This window comes from Notolabrus celidotus, chromosome 10, assembly GCF_009762535.1.
Source record: "Notolabrus celidotus isolate fNotCel1 chromosome 10, fNotCel1.pri, whole genome shotgun sequence".
Taxonomy (NCBI): domain Eukaryota; kingdom Metazoa; phylum Chordata; class Actinopteri; order Labriformes; family Labridae; genus Notolabrus; species Notolabrus celidotus.
Genome location: NC_048281.1, coordinates 35,526,140 through 35,540,632, shown reverse-complemented (window position 1 = coordinate 35,540,632; position 14,493 = coordinate 35,526,140). Strand labels below are relative to the sequence as shown.

The 14,493-nt window shown below is 46.4% G+C and overlaps 1 protein-coding gene across 2 annotated transcripts; it reads right to left on the bottom strand.

The window, feature by feature from the left end:
* Positions 1–558: 558 nt before the first annotated feature.
* Positions 559–14,360, bottom strand: tnfsf11 (TNF superfamily member 11). Of its 2 annotated transcripts, none has more exons than XM_034694024.1 (4): positions 13,869–14,360; positions 10,863–10,898; positions 3,189–3,312; positions 559–1,131 (listed from the first exon to the last, which is right to left on the bottom strand). In XM_034694024.1, exons 1-4 carry the CDS (start codon positions 14,067–14,069, stop codon positions 683–685), a joined length of 810 nt encoding a protein of 269 aa, XP_034549915.1. In that variant the 5' UTR covers positions 14,070–14,360; the 3' UTR covers positions 559–682. The 2 variants fall into 2 exon arrangements, with proteins under 2 accessions (XP_034549915.1, XP_034549916.1); XM_034694025.1 differs by having other exon boundaries at positions 559–1,128.
* Between the last annotated feature and the right edge of the window lie 133 nt (positions 14,361–14,493).

The following is a 14,493-nucleotide window of genomic DNA, read 5'->3' as shown; positions in this document are numbered from 1 at the left end:
TCTGCCTCTCACTGCCTCTCACTGCCTCTCTCTGCCTCTCTCTGCCTCTCACTGCCTCTCTCTGCCCCTCTCTGCCTCTCTCTGCCCCTCTCTGCCTCTCTCTGCCTCTCTCTGCCTCTCTCTGCCTCTCACTGCCTCTCACTGCCTCTCTCTGCCTCTCTCTGCCTCTCACTGCCTCTCTCTGCCTCTCTCTGCCTCTCTCTGCCTCTCTCTGCCTCTCACTGCCTCTCACTGCCTCTCTCTGCCTCTCTCTGCCTCTCTCTGCCTCTCTCTGCCAGCACATGCACTTCCTCAGTCGCTCCCTTTACGGTTTGTTTGATAAGTGCACAAACACACGTCTACGCTTTACGTCTTATTGTTGAAATCGGAGCTGAAATGTATCGAGCAGCTCCAATACAAACAGCCAGAAGGTATAAAAAGATATAAAAAGTCTAAAAATAGTCCAGTGCTATTTAGTTGAGAGCTGTGTGTCTCATTGTTGGGTGTAAGTGCCTAGACAAGTTTTAAAGGTGACTTCCTTTTCCATTAGTCTCTAAAAAAAATGACTCCAAGGCTGTCTGGTGAAGAACAAACAAAAACAACGTGTACAATAAAAACACTTTGACAAGTGGACATCATAAATCAGTGGTTCTTTGGCATATTAAATGTTCAGTAGCACGTCCGCTCCCTGTGTGTTACGCTCTCAGTTGCCCAACTTAATGGCCCCGAAGTACGTCCCTTCTCCTTCCGGGTCCAGCATCCACGCGTTGGACACGTTGACAAACAGAGCGTCCCCGTCCTCCAGCCGGACGCCCCGGCCCTGCTGGGCGCAGTACATGTTATAGCTCATGTTGTTCCAGCGCATGGTGCTGCCTGCCTTCATCAGCAGCACCGCCTTGCTGTTCTGTTTGATGCTCTCGTGGTAGACGTACTGGATGAGCTGCGTGTTGCTAACATCCACCGCCGGCGTGCCCGCCTGGCTGCTGCTGCTGTCCTCCGGCGTTAGCGTGTAGTAGCGGAAGCAGGTTTTGGCGTAAACGTAGTAGAAGCCGGACTCCTTCACCAGCAGCTTCCCCTTCTCGTAGTCCATTTTGTGGCGGTACGCGTGAACTTCTTCCCAGTCGATGGTGATGGCCTTCTTCTCGCCCTCTTCTTGGAACAAAGAGAAGAAGGAAACAGGAACATTTTGGTTACTCTATTCAGCAGGAACCAAACCTACAGGAGAGGATTCAGGCCACTAGAAAAATAAAGAATAATTAAGGTCAAATTTTTCTTTTAATTATTATTATTATGAGAAAAAAAAGTCAGAATTTAGAGATTAAAGTCAGAATTCTGACTTTTTCTCAGAACAATAATAAAAAAAATATATTGGACCTCATTTATTTTTTAAGTGGATTAAAGTCAGTGATTCTTTTCCCCTGAATTCTGACTTTCTCAGAATTGTGACTTTAATCTCAGAATTGTGACTCTAATCTCAGAATTGAGACTCTAATCTCAGAATTCTGACTCTAATCTCAGAATTGGGACTCTAATCTCAGAATTCTGACTCTAATCTCAGAAGTGAGACTCTAATGTCAGAATGGAGACTCTAATTTCAGAATTGGGACTCTAATCTCAGAATTGAGACTCTAATCTCAGAATTGAGACTCTAATCTCAGAATTGAGACTCTAATCTCAGAATTGAGACTCTAATCTCAGAATTCTGACTCTAATCTCAGAATTGAGACTCTAATCTCAGAATTCTGACTTTAATCTCAGAATTGAGACTCTAATCTCAGAATTGAGACTCTAATCTCAGAATTGAGACTCTAATCTCAGAATTGAGACTCTAATCTCAGAATTGGGACTCTAATCTCAGAATTGGGACTCTAATCTCAGAATTGAGACTCTCTAATCTCAGAATTCTGACTCTAATCTCAGAATTCTGACTCTAATCTCAGAATTGAGACTCTAATCTAAGAATTGAGACTTTCTCAGAATTCTGACTCTAATCTCAGAATTCTGTTTTTTTTTTCTCAGAATAATAGTGATTAAAACAAATTTGACCTTGATTTTTTGTTTTTTTTTCAGTGGCCCTAATACTCTTCTGCACAAACCAAACCTAGGGGAAGTCTGAAAAGAGGAACTCAAGGATTTCTCTGATGCACTCCTGTTCCTTTCAGCTGCTGAGGACTGATTGAACCATCTCTAACAGGCTGCTGCTGCCTCGTTCACTTCAGTATTTTAAACCCAGAACAAACAGGTTCACTGAGTTCAGCTGCAGTAAAAGGTTTGAAAGGATCCTGAAAGACCTTCATCCTGATGCAGATTCATTAAAGTCTGTCTTCCTGCAGACACACCTGACCAAAGTTAAATTCAAACAACTTCCAACTACTTTCTTGAGCACTGTGTCGTGTCATTAGCTTCATTGCATGGACTTTGCATACTAATGCTGCGTGCACAAATGTGCTGAGTCATGGTGAAAGATCGCTTCATAACAGTCCGGTTCTAACTGCCTGCTGCAACTACTCCAGGACCTGGGCCCGTCTGCACGTCCAGCCATTATCGATGAAAACCGGACGTTTGTACTAACGGTGAAAAGAAATGGATTAGCGGTCTGCATGAACCAGGTTAACGCCCCAACAAGCTGGACGTGCATACGGGCCCTGGTCTGGTGCACGGAGGATACAGTCTTCTACTCTGGACCATGACACTTTGCTGCATGTCATCCCTTTCTCTCTGCTCCCCATGTTTCCTCTGACTTTAAACTTACACACATGCAAAGAGGTGAAGCTAAGGCGGGCTTTTAACCCCTTTGACAAACGGCGATAATGTGCCCACCTGTCTGTCAACTCAGCCACACCCCCAAATATGCAAATGTGTGCCATCACTGGCGGCCTTTACAGCATCTAAAGGGATGTACTGAAAAAATGTATCCCTTGTTTAGTGTGTGCAAAGACATTAATAAGCTACATGCACAAAAAAAATTGGATATTAGGCTGTAAAAATGTTTAAAAATGGCGTACATGATACCTAATGAGGATTTCTTTGCTTTCGCAGCCAGCCCCAAGTGGACACTTCAGGAACTGCAGCTTTTTGCACTTCATCTTCCTATACTGCAACTGACTTCAAACCACTATCTTTATCAGAAGTGAACTCAGATACAGCTAATCTGACAGATAAGTGTATCAGGAGCGACATGCATGTGATGTTAATCCATCTGAACTCACTCTTTGCGTACTCTTGGTGCGTTTTGATTGGTAGATGAGCCGACGGCAGGCTCTCCTTTGATTTGCACCGTCGGTTTTTCCTCGTGTCTCTCAGAGCGTTCAGCACCGGCTCCGTCTGCACTTCCTGCAGAAAAACAAGGAAAAAGATCTCATCAGAAAAACATTCAATGATGCCTTCAGGAGAGTATGCATGTGTTTAATCCTTCTCTGAACATGCAACGTATATAAAGGCCAGTTTAAGAGACGATTAAACTGCACACACGACTTTCCTTTAAGCAACGCTACAATTTAGATGTTTTTCACCGCAGCCTGTCTCTTTGAATAACCGTCTGCATGTGTGAAATCATGCGTGTGTGTACGTCTACATGAACTGCTAACTTTATTTTACAGCTCTTGTTGTATTTCGCGGCCGGAGGCTACGACAGGGCGGCCTCCCGCTGAGTGTAACCTTTCAGATAGATTGCTCTTTTCAAGGATTTTGGCACCGAGAGTCTCTAGACTCCCTTCAGCCGCCAGAGAGTTGATTCTATTCAAGGCGCCGTCATCCGCAGTCTGTCTTCCTCAGGCAAGACGAAGCATATACACTGAGAGAAAACACGGTCTCCAAGCAAGTAAACAGTTCCTGCGCCAGAGCTGCCAACTCTGTAACACATCTGGCACGAAACGAAAATATCAGGAGTGTTTTGTTTTCTGAGTCTACCTACGGTCTTAATCTCACACAGGAGGTCTCAGGGACGCTGGGAAGGAGCTTTTTATGGAGTTTCAGGACGGTTTCAGTTACAACGAATCAGAGCTGCAACAACGAGATGAAGGAAGAACTTTTTAAACACTTTGATCTTCATTTATTTGAGTTATTTTAAAGTGAAAATGTGCTTCACTGTGAGAATATGCTGCTTTCTCTTTCTCTACTCCAAAATGTGACTTCAAGCTGAGGAAAACTGTGATCAGGATTTTGTTTTTGCACTTTTAAAGACAGTTTGATTAGTTGGTGCTGAGAATCCTCTTTGGGAGACACCTCCAGGTTAGATTACTGTAACTCCCTCTGATCAGGCTGCCCCAAAAAGTCTCTAAAGACTCTTCAGCTAGTTCAAAACGCTGCAGCTTGAGTACTGACTAGAACCAGGAAGAGAGAGCACATCTCTCCAGTGTTAGCTTCTCTACACTGACTCCTCATAAAATCTAGACTAGCATTTAAAATCCTTCTTTTAACCTACAAAGCTCTTAAAAATCAGGCACCCTTGTATCTTAAAGAACTCATAGCGCCCTATTACCCCTCTAGAACTCTACGCTCCCAACATGCAGGCCTGCTCATCGTACCTAAAGTCTCTAAAAGTAGTATGGGAGGTAGAGCCTTCAGTTATCAGGCCCCTCTCCTTTGGAATCATCTACCAGTCAGGGTCCGGGAGGCAGACACCCTCTCTACTTTTAAGAGTAGGCTTCAAACTTTCCTTTTTGATAAAGCTTATAGTTAGAGCTGGATCAGGCTTGGACCAGGTCTTAGTTATGCTGCTATAGGCTTAGACTGACACACTGGGATCCTGTCTTTCCCTCTCTCTCCTCTCTCTGCCTGTCTCTCACTTTAACTCTTCCTGTCCCATTAAAGTTACTAACCATAGACCTTTCTGGAGTCCCTGAGCTCCCTTGTCTCGTAGGTTCCTCTGGATCTCTGCTGCTGTGGACGTGGTCCAGACTCCAGCTGCTACAACTACTACTATCCGTCTCCCCACTATCATCTCTCTCTCTCTCTCTCTTCATCTCCCTCTATCCCTCTCTCCAACACGGTAGGTCTCAGCAGATGTGTGTCACTACGCTCCCATCATGCAGGCCTGCTCATCGTACCTAAAGTCTCTAAAAGTAGTATGGGAGGTAGTGCCTTCAGTTATCAGGCCCCTCTCCTTTGGATTCATCTACCAGTCAGGGTCCGGGAGGCAGACCCCCTCTCTACTTTTAAGAGTAGGCTTCAAACTTTCCTTTTTGATAAAGCTTATAGTTAGAGCTGGATCAGGCTTGGACCAGGTCTTAGTTATGCTGCTATAGGCTTAGACTGACACACTTGGATCCTGTCTTTCCCTCTCTCTCCTCTCTCTGCCTGTCTCTCACTTTAACTCTTCCTGTCCCATTAAAGTTACTAACCATAGACCTTCCTGGAGTCCCTGAGCTCCCTTGTCTCGTAGGTTCCTCTGGATCTCTGCTGCTGTGGACGTGCCAGACTCCAGCTGCTACAACTACTACTATCCGTCTCCCCACTATCATCTCTCTCTCTCTCTTCATCTCCCTCTATCCCTCTCTCCAACACGGTCTCAGCAGATGTGTGTCACTACGCTCCCAACATGCAGGCCTGCTCATCGTACCTGAAGTCTCTAAAAGTAGTATGGGAGGTAGAGCCTTCAGTTATCAGGCCCCTCTCCTTTGGAATCATCTACCAGTCAGGGTCCAGGAGGCAGACACCCTCTCTACTTTTAAGAGTAGGCTTCAAACTTTCCTTTTTGATAAAGCTTATAGTTAGAGCTGGATCAGGCTTGGACCAGGTCTTAGTTATGCTGCTATAGGCTTAGAGTGCCGAGGGAACTGGCGTACTGACACACTGGGATCCTAGCTCACCCCCTTCCCCCCATCACTTACTTTAACTCTACCTCTCCCATTAAAGTTACTAACCATAGACCTTTCTGGAGTCCCTCATCATTATCATCTCTCTTTCTCTTCATCTCCCTCTATCCCTCTCTCCAACACGGTCTCAGCAGATGTGTGTCTAACATGAGTCTGGTCCTGCTGGAGGTTTCTGCCTGTTCAAGGAAGTTTGTCCTTGCCACTGTAACTTGCTAAATGCTGCAAAGTGCTCTGCTCATGGTGGGTTAAGGTGGGGTCAGACTGAATCTTACCCTGTCTTGAAGTTTAGTCTCTAGACCTGCTCTGTTTGTAGAAGCGTCTTGAGATAACGTTTGTTGTGATTCGGCGCTATACAAATAAAGATTGATTGATAGTTTTGGATGCTACCATAAAGGAAATAAGGTTTTTTAAAGTTTGCATCGTCCCATATTTGCTCTGGATCTACATGCATGCACTAAATCACACATGTCAGCCTCACGTCTCAGGATGAATATAATCATCTGACTGTGTTACATCCTAAAGGTGTTTAAACTTGTCTCCTGGTTAGAGTAATTTCCTCTGATCTCCTCATCTCAGGTGGAGCTGTAATCTAATCTCCTCTCCGCTCTGAGCCAGCGGCTAAAAACCGGGAAAGGGAAACAGAAAGTGTCGGGTCTGAATGTTAAACACTCTGACCTGTGAACCACACACACACACACACACACACACACACTGCTACACACTCCAAATAAACTCCAACGACATCCAAACATCATCAGACTGTGTTTTGCAATCCTGCACCTGTGCCGTGCTAATATAACTGTCAAGTGTTTATCCTCAAACCGAGTCCAGACTCATGTTCAGACTAAGATTAGCTCCGTCTGTCCTCCAAAAACAATCTGCTGCACAAACATGTTTGTAGAGCTGCGTCTTGGAAAGAGACGGGGGTAAACATCGCGCTGCCAAGGGCTGCAGAGTAATTGTGAACGCTCTCCAAATAGGGCTCTGCAATGTGGGATCTATCTTGATTTGTGGTGCGACCACGTCATACCTCTTTAACCGGGGAGAGGAGATTTAGACAAAGTGGAAGCAGCTCTGCAGCGTCCTGATTGACGTGTGACAGCGAGGATGGACGATAAACGTGCAGCTACGCCTGACTCGACTTCACATGCTCGCTGCGTGAATCCCACGAAGCATGCAGGCTTCAACTCAGCCCCATAACTACACACCGCATTCATCAGTCAACGTCTCCATTATGTTGATGAGTGGTTTCTACGACGCTGCAGCAGAACAAAAGTGCTCTCACTCACAGCGCGGCCACCGAAGCAGCTCGTCTCTTTGTGTTCCATCAATCAGATCTCCCTCACACAAGAATCTCCGCAGACCGTAAACACTCGGGTCATGAGCCGGGTCTGAATCACGGCCCTGTTCTCACCGCTCCCGACATCGCACTGACCACAGCCCGGGCTCGGCGGAGAGGCCCGGCCTGCACATCCTGCCTCACATCAAAGCTGACAGCGGGCCCTGTGAGGCCTGCTCTCTAACAAATCCTCTGAACTGTCAGCGGCGGTCTGAGGAGCTGACCCTAACACAACACAATGTGGGCCAAGTGGACCTGTCACCCAGACACCTCATAAAGCTCCCAGCACGTCTCCCAGGGCTCCATGGGAAACAGGCGAGGGTTCGACGGCACAATGAGCTCTTCAGTCAAACATCAGGCTGGGTGGTTTGTGTAAGAGCTCCATGAGGGATTCCCAGGGCAAACACAAACACATCATTTCAAAGGAAATTAAAGCAGAATGGGAAACCAAACACCAGAGAGGCACAGCTCCGCTTTGTTTGACTTCCTGGATGGATTCTGCCTTCGCTCGGTGGAACCTGTGCCAGAAACGGGGCGGCAACTTCCAAACGGATTAGAGAAAAATATGACTTCAGCAATTAAGAATCCTCATTTTACAACTCTCTCATGCTACTGCTGATCATCTGAGGAACTCTGCAACCACTGACGCCAGAGAGTGACTCACAAACAGAGGATGCAGCAAACTTCTTCTCTGAGCACAGTGTCAGTGAGAAAAATAATCAAACCGTGGAAAAACGTGGAATGATAATTCTTTTCCCTGGGTATCAAAGTCAGAGAGGTGTTTTCCCCGCTGCGGTCTGACCTCTCATCAGCCTCTGTGACCACCTGGGGCTCGCTGCTTTGCTTTACAGAAGCTGTGGTATGTGCTGAAACACACCCGTGGGGAAATCATGACGAATGTCAGAGTCGCAGATTAAAATCGTATTTATTTTGTGCCGCTTTGACTCCTCTCTTCTCAAAACAAAAACTGCACGATGGCACGGAGTGAACATTCACCCTCTCCTCAGTGACAGGAGGGAAATACCTGCCGTGCTTTGGAGCATTTTTAAGCTCTTGGATTAAGAGGAATTATTCTTGCAGCATAGTTTCTCTCTCTTATCAACATGTCATGGACGGATGCCACAGATACAGCCTGTCTTAGTCTCTGTTAGGAGACATGTTTATATTGATGCACTGGAGAGGAGTGTTGCAGGATTATCTCCTCTGAATAGTGAATAATCTACATGCACCGATCTGTCATGCCACGTTTTCACAACTCGCCACTAGATGGCAGTGTTGTAATCCACCTTCGGCTCTGTGACGCTTCTACTCAGGGCTGGGCAATAATTGGATAACGATAATTATTGTGATATAATTTTTCTGGGTAAAAATATAAAACATTTTCGATAAAAAATTCAATATAAATAAACATGTAATTACACCCCCCGGCCACTTAAAATGGAGGGGGCGCTAATGAGCCTTAAACGCTAGTTGCCACCCAACATCAGATAGAAGAAGAGGAAGAGGAAGTGGCATTGAACAGCCAATCATGTCGCAGGGTGAGAGGTAGGCGGGGCTTAAAGACGTTCTGGGCGGAATGGAGGGACAGCGAGTCGTTAGTCTGACACTGTGTGGACTCTGCTTTAACTATTAACTTCAAACACTTCATTAAATATACTTTTAGGATGTGGGTAAAGGAAGAGCTCAGAGACAACTCCTGCTGTGCATTTCTAACATGTTTAATGTCCACTGCGACCGTAGGACAACTGAAGACTGAACAACCGTGATGCATTCACTGTACTATGGGAAACAACATCACTCCACTTGTAATCTTTACTGAGGACTTAAGAGTCCTTACAAACTAAAACTTCACAAAAATCTCATCTTACATTAAAGTCCTGCTTCCTGTTAGCACCGTCAGAAATGATGGATTCAAGAAGTTCATCAGAAAACTAAATCCAGATACAAACTAACAAACTGTCCGGTTTCTTCAACCTTCACTCAGGACCACTCACTTCTACTACAAACGTCACAACCACAGACTGAACATGCAAAACAGCTAACGATGCACCCAGTCCTGCAAAGTGAAGTCAAAAGCATCATCGATTTGAGACTTTGTAGGAGTCTATGAGAAAGATGTCCTCCTCTTCAGCTGATTTAATCCCTCTGTAAATGACTTTATGGTCTAAATCTCTAGCTTCAAGTCCTCTCAAATACAACATGATGTCATTTTGTAATTGATGATCCCATTTAGAGTCACAGAGAGCAGGGCCTGTATGCACGTCCAGCCATTAGCAATGGAAACGGGCCGTTTGTACTAATATTGGAAAAGAAGCGGTCTGCATGAGCCAGGTTAACACCCCAACAAAGCATCACATGTAATGGAGATAGACCCCACCATTACAGGTGCTAACAGCAGGATTACCTCAATTAGTTAATTGGCTGATTATTTGCAGTCGTGCATGCAGCTAACGCTACAGCCAAATGGGCCGTTCAATAAGGGTACGTTAAGACTAATGGTCCCGTTTGTGTAATGGCTGGACGTGCATACAGGCCCTGCAGTGGCAGTTCTAGACCAGTTTTACTGGGGGGGCCAGGCTGGGGCCAAGGGTGTTGTCAGAGGGACACATTCAACCCTGACAAAAGAGACTGAGAAGGGCGAGGACCGGCTGAGAACAAACTGGCAAACAATCAGTGCATCCCTTTATACTAGACATATGGACTACTGTGTTCTAGATCAACATGCAGACTGACAGCAGCTGTTTGGATGTTTACACTCAACATGAGTCCCTTAGTGCCCCTTAGCGCTCTAAGGGACTGGAACCAAGTGCCACATGCATGTGTTCTGCCTGTAACATCGGCGCGATACAGAAGCTTTTTTTATTGTATAATATTTGCACTGGCTCCTGTTGGCCCCTCCCCAGAACCGCCACTGGGGCCCTGGTCTGCAAAGTGAAGCCAACAGCATCATAGACTCCAGACTTTATAGGAGTTTATGAGAAAGAAGTCTTCCTCCTCAGCTGATTTATTCCCTCTGTAAACATTCCCCTGATGAGTTTATGGGCTCAATCTCTCGTTTCAAGTCCTCTCCAATAAAACATGATGTCATTTTGTAAATGATGGTCCCATTTAGAGTCACAGAGACCAGGAAGCAGGGGGAGATTAAGGGGGCGGGGCTTACTGTGATTGACAAGTTACAAGTAGAGTGACCTGTCCGCTAATCTGTGTCCACGTGAGGGCACAGTCTGGCCTGAAGCCTCAAAGCAGACCAACGGGTGACGTCACCAGGGTCATGTTTACTCTGTGCATGAAGTTTACGGTGACACCACAAAGTCAACACAGGGAGAGAGGCTGGATCTGAAAGGAGGCATGCTGACTACACTGCAATCTATCACAGCGTATTTGAACCATAATCCCTGCGTCATTTAGTTTAATGTGTCACTAGATTTTGCAGCTCTTTTCACCAATTCAGAGATAACAAGCAAGGTGCTGCATTCATATTCCATGAAAGTGTCACAAAGTGAGTGAAACACCACTACAATAGGCTTTGCTGTTCCTCTGCATGTATCTTAGTCCTTGTACGTCTTTTTAAGGATCCTCACGACATCACTAAACATGCTTGCATCACTTAGTGTTTGCTTGCACTCGTGTTTTAAGAGTTGCAGCAGGTATCAGTCAGTTAAAGAGCATGTCCTTTGCAGTCACAGGGTGTGTTGTGTTGCAGAGGTTAACCCAGGGGTCAAACTCACCTCTATGGGTCGATGCGGCGCTGTGGACAAATCTACCTGCAGAGAAAAAAACACACAGAGAGGAGCAGAGGTCAGAGAGGGGAGAGTCAAAACACACTGCAGTTCTTCTCTTTCTTAGGAGTCCTGTTTGTTGTGAGCAAGCTTCCCTGACAGGTGTGTGAGGGAGGGACTTAGAGCGTGTGTGTGTGTGTGTGTGTGTGTGTGTGTGTGTGTGTGTGTGTGTGTGTGTGTGGGAGTGGGAGTGGGAGGTTGAGTTATGTCCTGCATGCAAGTCTGCATTCCTCTGCAGCAGTCGAGAGTCAAAGTGAGGTGAGGACTTGCTCTAAGCCTCTGCAGGTACGGCTTGGAAGAGTCAAAATGCATGTTTGAAATCAAAGCTTAGACCCAATCCTAAGGCTGTGGAGGCATGGCTTTTCCTATGATTAGATTGTGGAATATCTATGCAAAGAACTCCAGGTAAAGCCACGCCCAGCTCGACCCACATATCAGGGGAGTTCACAGAAACATGAGGGAAAATAGTCCCAATTTTAACTCACTAGTTTTGTGCACTTAAGGCCTTATAACAGTGGTGTTCTTAAGGTATTCTCTTAAAGCTTGTAGCACAACATAGAAACACACGTTTGAACCGGAGCAGCATTTTTAAATCTCCCCCCGGATCAGCACATTCCTCCACAGGCACGGCGCTGAGCGGATTCCAGCTCTCCTCCTCATCTCCAGGAAGTTCTTTTACAGGTGTCGATGGTCCGCTGCCAAGCCCCCTGATCCACACACACAACCACTGACTCACACTCAAAGTGCTACCATATGAAGCTGTCATCGTGAGAACAGGCTGCATGTTAATCCAGCTCTAAATCCCCTGCGTCTGGAGGAGCGCTTCCTTCTCTCCGAAAAGATCTCTGCATCCCTCTCATCACAAAAACCCCAAAGATTAAGAGCGCAGTGACTTCAACCATGAAATAAAAACACTGTGTCCCTCTTTCAGCTCTCTTCTCTGGGGTTTTTCCTCCTTCTTTAACCTCCTTTTTTACTCCCTTTTCCCCCCTCCTGGCTCACATCCAGTAACATAACAAGCTACTACCACACTCCAGTGTGTTTATGCCAAAAACAAGCCAGAGAAATTTAACACACAAACACAGAGACAGAGACAGAAGGAGGGAGAGAGACGGGATGCTCCCCAGGTGACCTCGGAGCATCCTGACAGAGCTGGGATGCGGTCTGCTCTCTTGGCTTGTTGAAACACGACAATTATTCAAGTCCAGAACCACCATCCAGTTAGAAAAACAGCTGAGGCGGAATGTAAATGTTATTCTACAAGATCACTGACACTCAGATTTCAAGAGAGGGAGTATGAAGAGAGAGGGGAAGGGACACGTTGTCTCTTTTATCTCTGACTTCTGCAACAAGTCAGAACATCCATGGAGCTCATCCATGGAGCTCAACCCAATCCCCTGGAGCCAGCTCAGCTCCTGCTCCACAGTTTACAGCTTCTGACACTGTATGAATTACACATATAATCCCGGATGGCATGTAAACACGCTTCAAGAATAACTGCAGCCTCGGAGTCCTCAAGTGAAAACATCTGTATTCTGCAAACAAGACATCTTGCACGTCTGACACATGGAGAGGTTTGCAGCAGAGCCTCTGTGATGTTATCTCCGCAGAACGGATGGTGTGAGTGTAGCTGCAGAAAGCTCCCGCACCAATCTCTGCTGGTGTAACTTATCTCTTTGGAAACAATCATCAGGGTTTAGTGAGATCTCTATCAGTGAGACTGAGCACAGGAGGGGAAGAAGGGGGGGGGGGGGGAAGTGTTTCGACTGCATGCCGCCAAAGCGCAGCGCCTTCAAAGAGACACGCCAGGAAATCTTGGCGCACAGATCTGCAGAACTGGCTCTCTGTGCTCGGGCTGCTCGCTCCTGTAGAATCCAACCTACTGTACTTCTAAGAGCGCGCCGACAGCTTTTACACAGAGCAGCAGAACTCGTCTGGCAGTTTATGGCACTATAAAGATATTGCGCAAACGTCGGCGGGCTATTGGAGCCCGCTTTGAGCTCAGGAGCAGTGGCGGAGCAAGACAGTTTGGACCTGGGTGGCCAAACTAGGGCACTGACTGTTGAAGGGATGGCCAGATGTGGAAAACAATAGGGGCTTACCCCAAACCTAGGAGCGTTACCTCCAATAATCACATCTACTTTAACTTCTCTTCATAGAATAATTGAACAAATGACAGACTACTGGACAGAGTGTCAACATTTAAATCTGCTGAACTCTTTAAAGGCACTATAAGGAGTTTTTCACCAGCTGAGAAACAGACTGAAACCAACACTGATGCCTCTTTATGACCTTTAAAAGCACACAAAAGCATAAACAACACTGATTCCTTCTCTGTTGTCATTTTTAATGCCTTAAGTAACTCAGAGGGGGTCGGTGTCAGACCACATGATTGACATTTGGCTGTTTTCATGGCAAATAATCACATTAAGGGGGAGGTTTTTGTTGAAAACACTATGTTTGCATGTACAGAATAAGAGATAAGAGGTATCACTTTGTCCACAATGGGGCGCCAAAATTGATATAAATCAAAAGTTCCTCCCAGCAGCTTTAAGGACTCAAAATGAAGATGATTGTCCAAAATCAAAGCATCAACAAAAATAATATTCAAATGCACAGAAGCTCCTGTCTCTGCAGCTTGTTGAAACACAACAACACAATAACTCAATATAAGTAATGCCTCTGACATGGCAAATGGCCAATCATGGTTAAGAATTTCAGGGTGGCCAATCAGTTTTCAGAGGTGTCCCTGGTCACCCCCTGGCTCCACCACTGCTCAGGAGAAATCTGTTGACAACATCTGGAGATAAATATTTACACACAGAAGAAGAAGAAGAAGAAGAAGAAGAAGAAGAAGAAGAGCTTGAGTAATCCTTCAGAGACTCTGCAGAGTGTCAGTCCCTGCTGCCTGGAGATCACAAAGCAAAGCACACAGCTGTGTCACACTGATCCTACCTCTTGGAGATACCCTGTCAGGTGTAATAAGATCGCCACACTGGAAGCCACCTGAAGCAATCCCATAACAGCCAGAGTCCCGAACAGGAGGGGTCGGTACGTGGGCTCCGAGCTCTGCCCCGGGTGGAAGCGGTGCTGCCCGGCCTCCATGTCCACGGTGTTCCTCAGGTAGCCTCGGTACTCGCTGTGGGTAGCTGCCATGGTGCGCGCGCTGAGAGTGTGCGTAATAGTGTGCAGCCCCGGGTCCAGGTCCAGGACAGACTCACTGCGAGGAAGGAACCAGACTGAAGCTACAGAGTCCCTATACTCAGAGGTGGGTGGGCTGAAGGAGAAGCGTTTCCCTTGCTGCAGCCAATCAGGAGGATCCTCTCGTGCTCAGACAGGCGAGAGGGAGAAGAGTCTGAAACCAGAGTGGAACACAAAAACCTACTTGAACCGGATCGACCTGAGCGCACGACAGGTACAGCGAGCTCTTTATGGCTCCACGGGCTCTTTACAGAAACACTCAGACACGTGATCCTCCCCTTCTCTGCGTCCACACCCCCTGTGACACAGAGAGAGAGAGAGAGAGAGAGAGAGAGAGAGAGAGAGAGAGAGAGAGAGAGAGAGAGAGAGAGGAGAGAGA

Coding starts and splice junctions, on each gene's coding strand:
- tnfsf11 (XM_034694024.1), bottom strand. CDS start 14,069: ATGGCAGCTACCCACAGCGAGTACCGAGGCTACCTGAGGAACACCGTG. Junction 3,313..10,862: donor CGCCGCATCGACCCATAGAG/GTGAGTTTGACC, acceptor GTTTTTCTGCAG/GAAGTGCAGACGGAGCCGGT. Junction 1,132..3,188: donor GCACCAAGAGTACGCAAAGA/GTGAGTTCAGAT, acceptor CTTTGTTCCAAG/AAGAGGGCGAGAAGAAGGCC.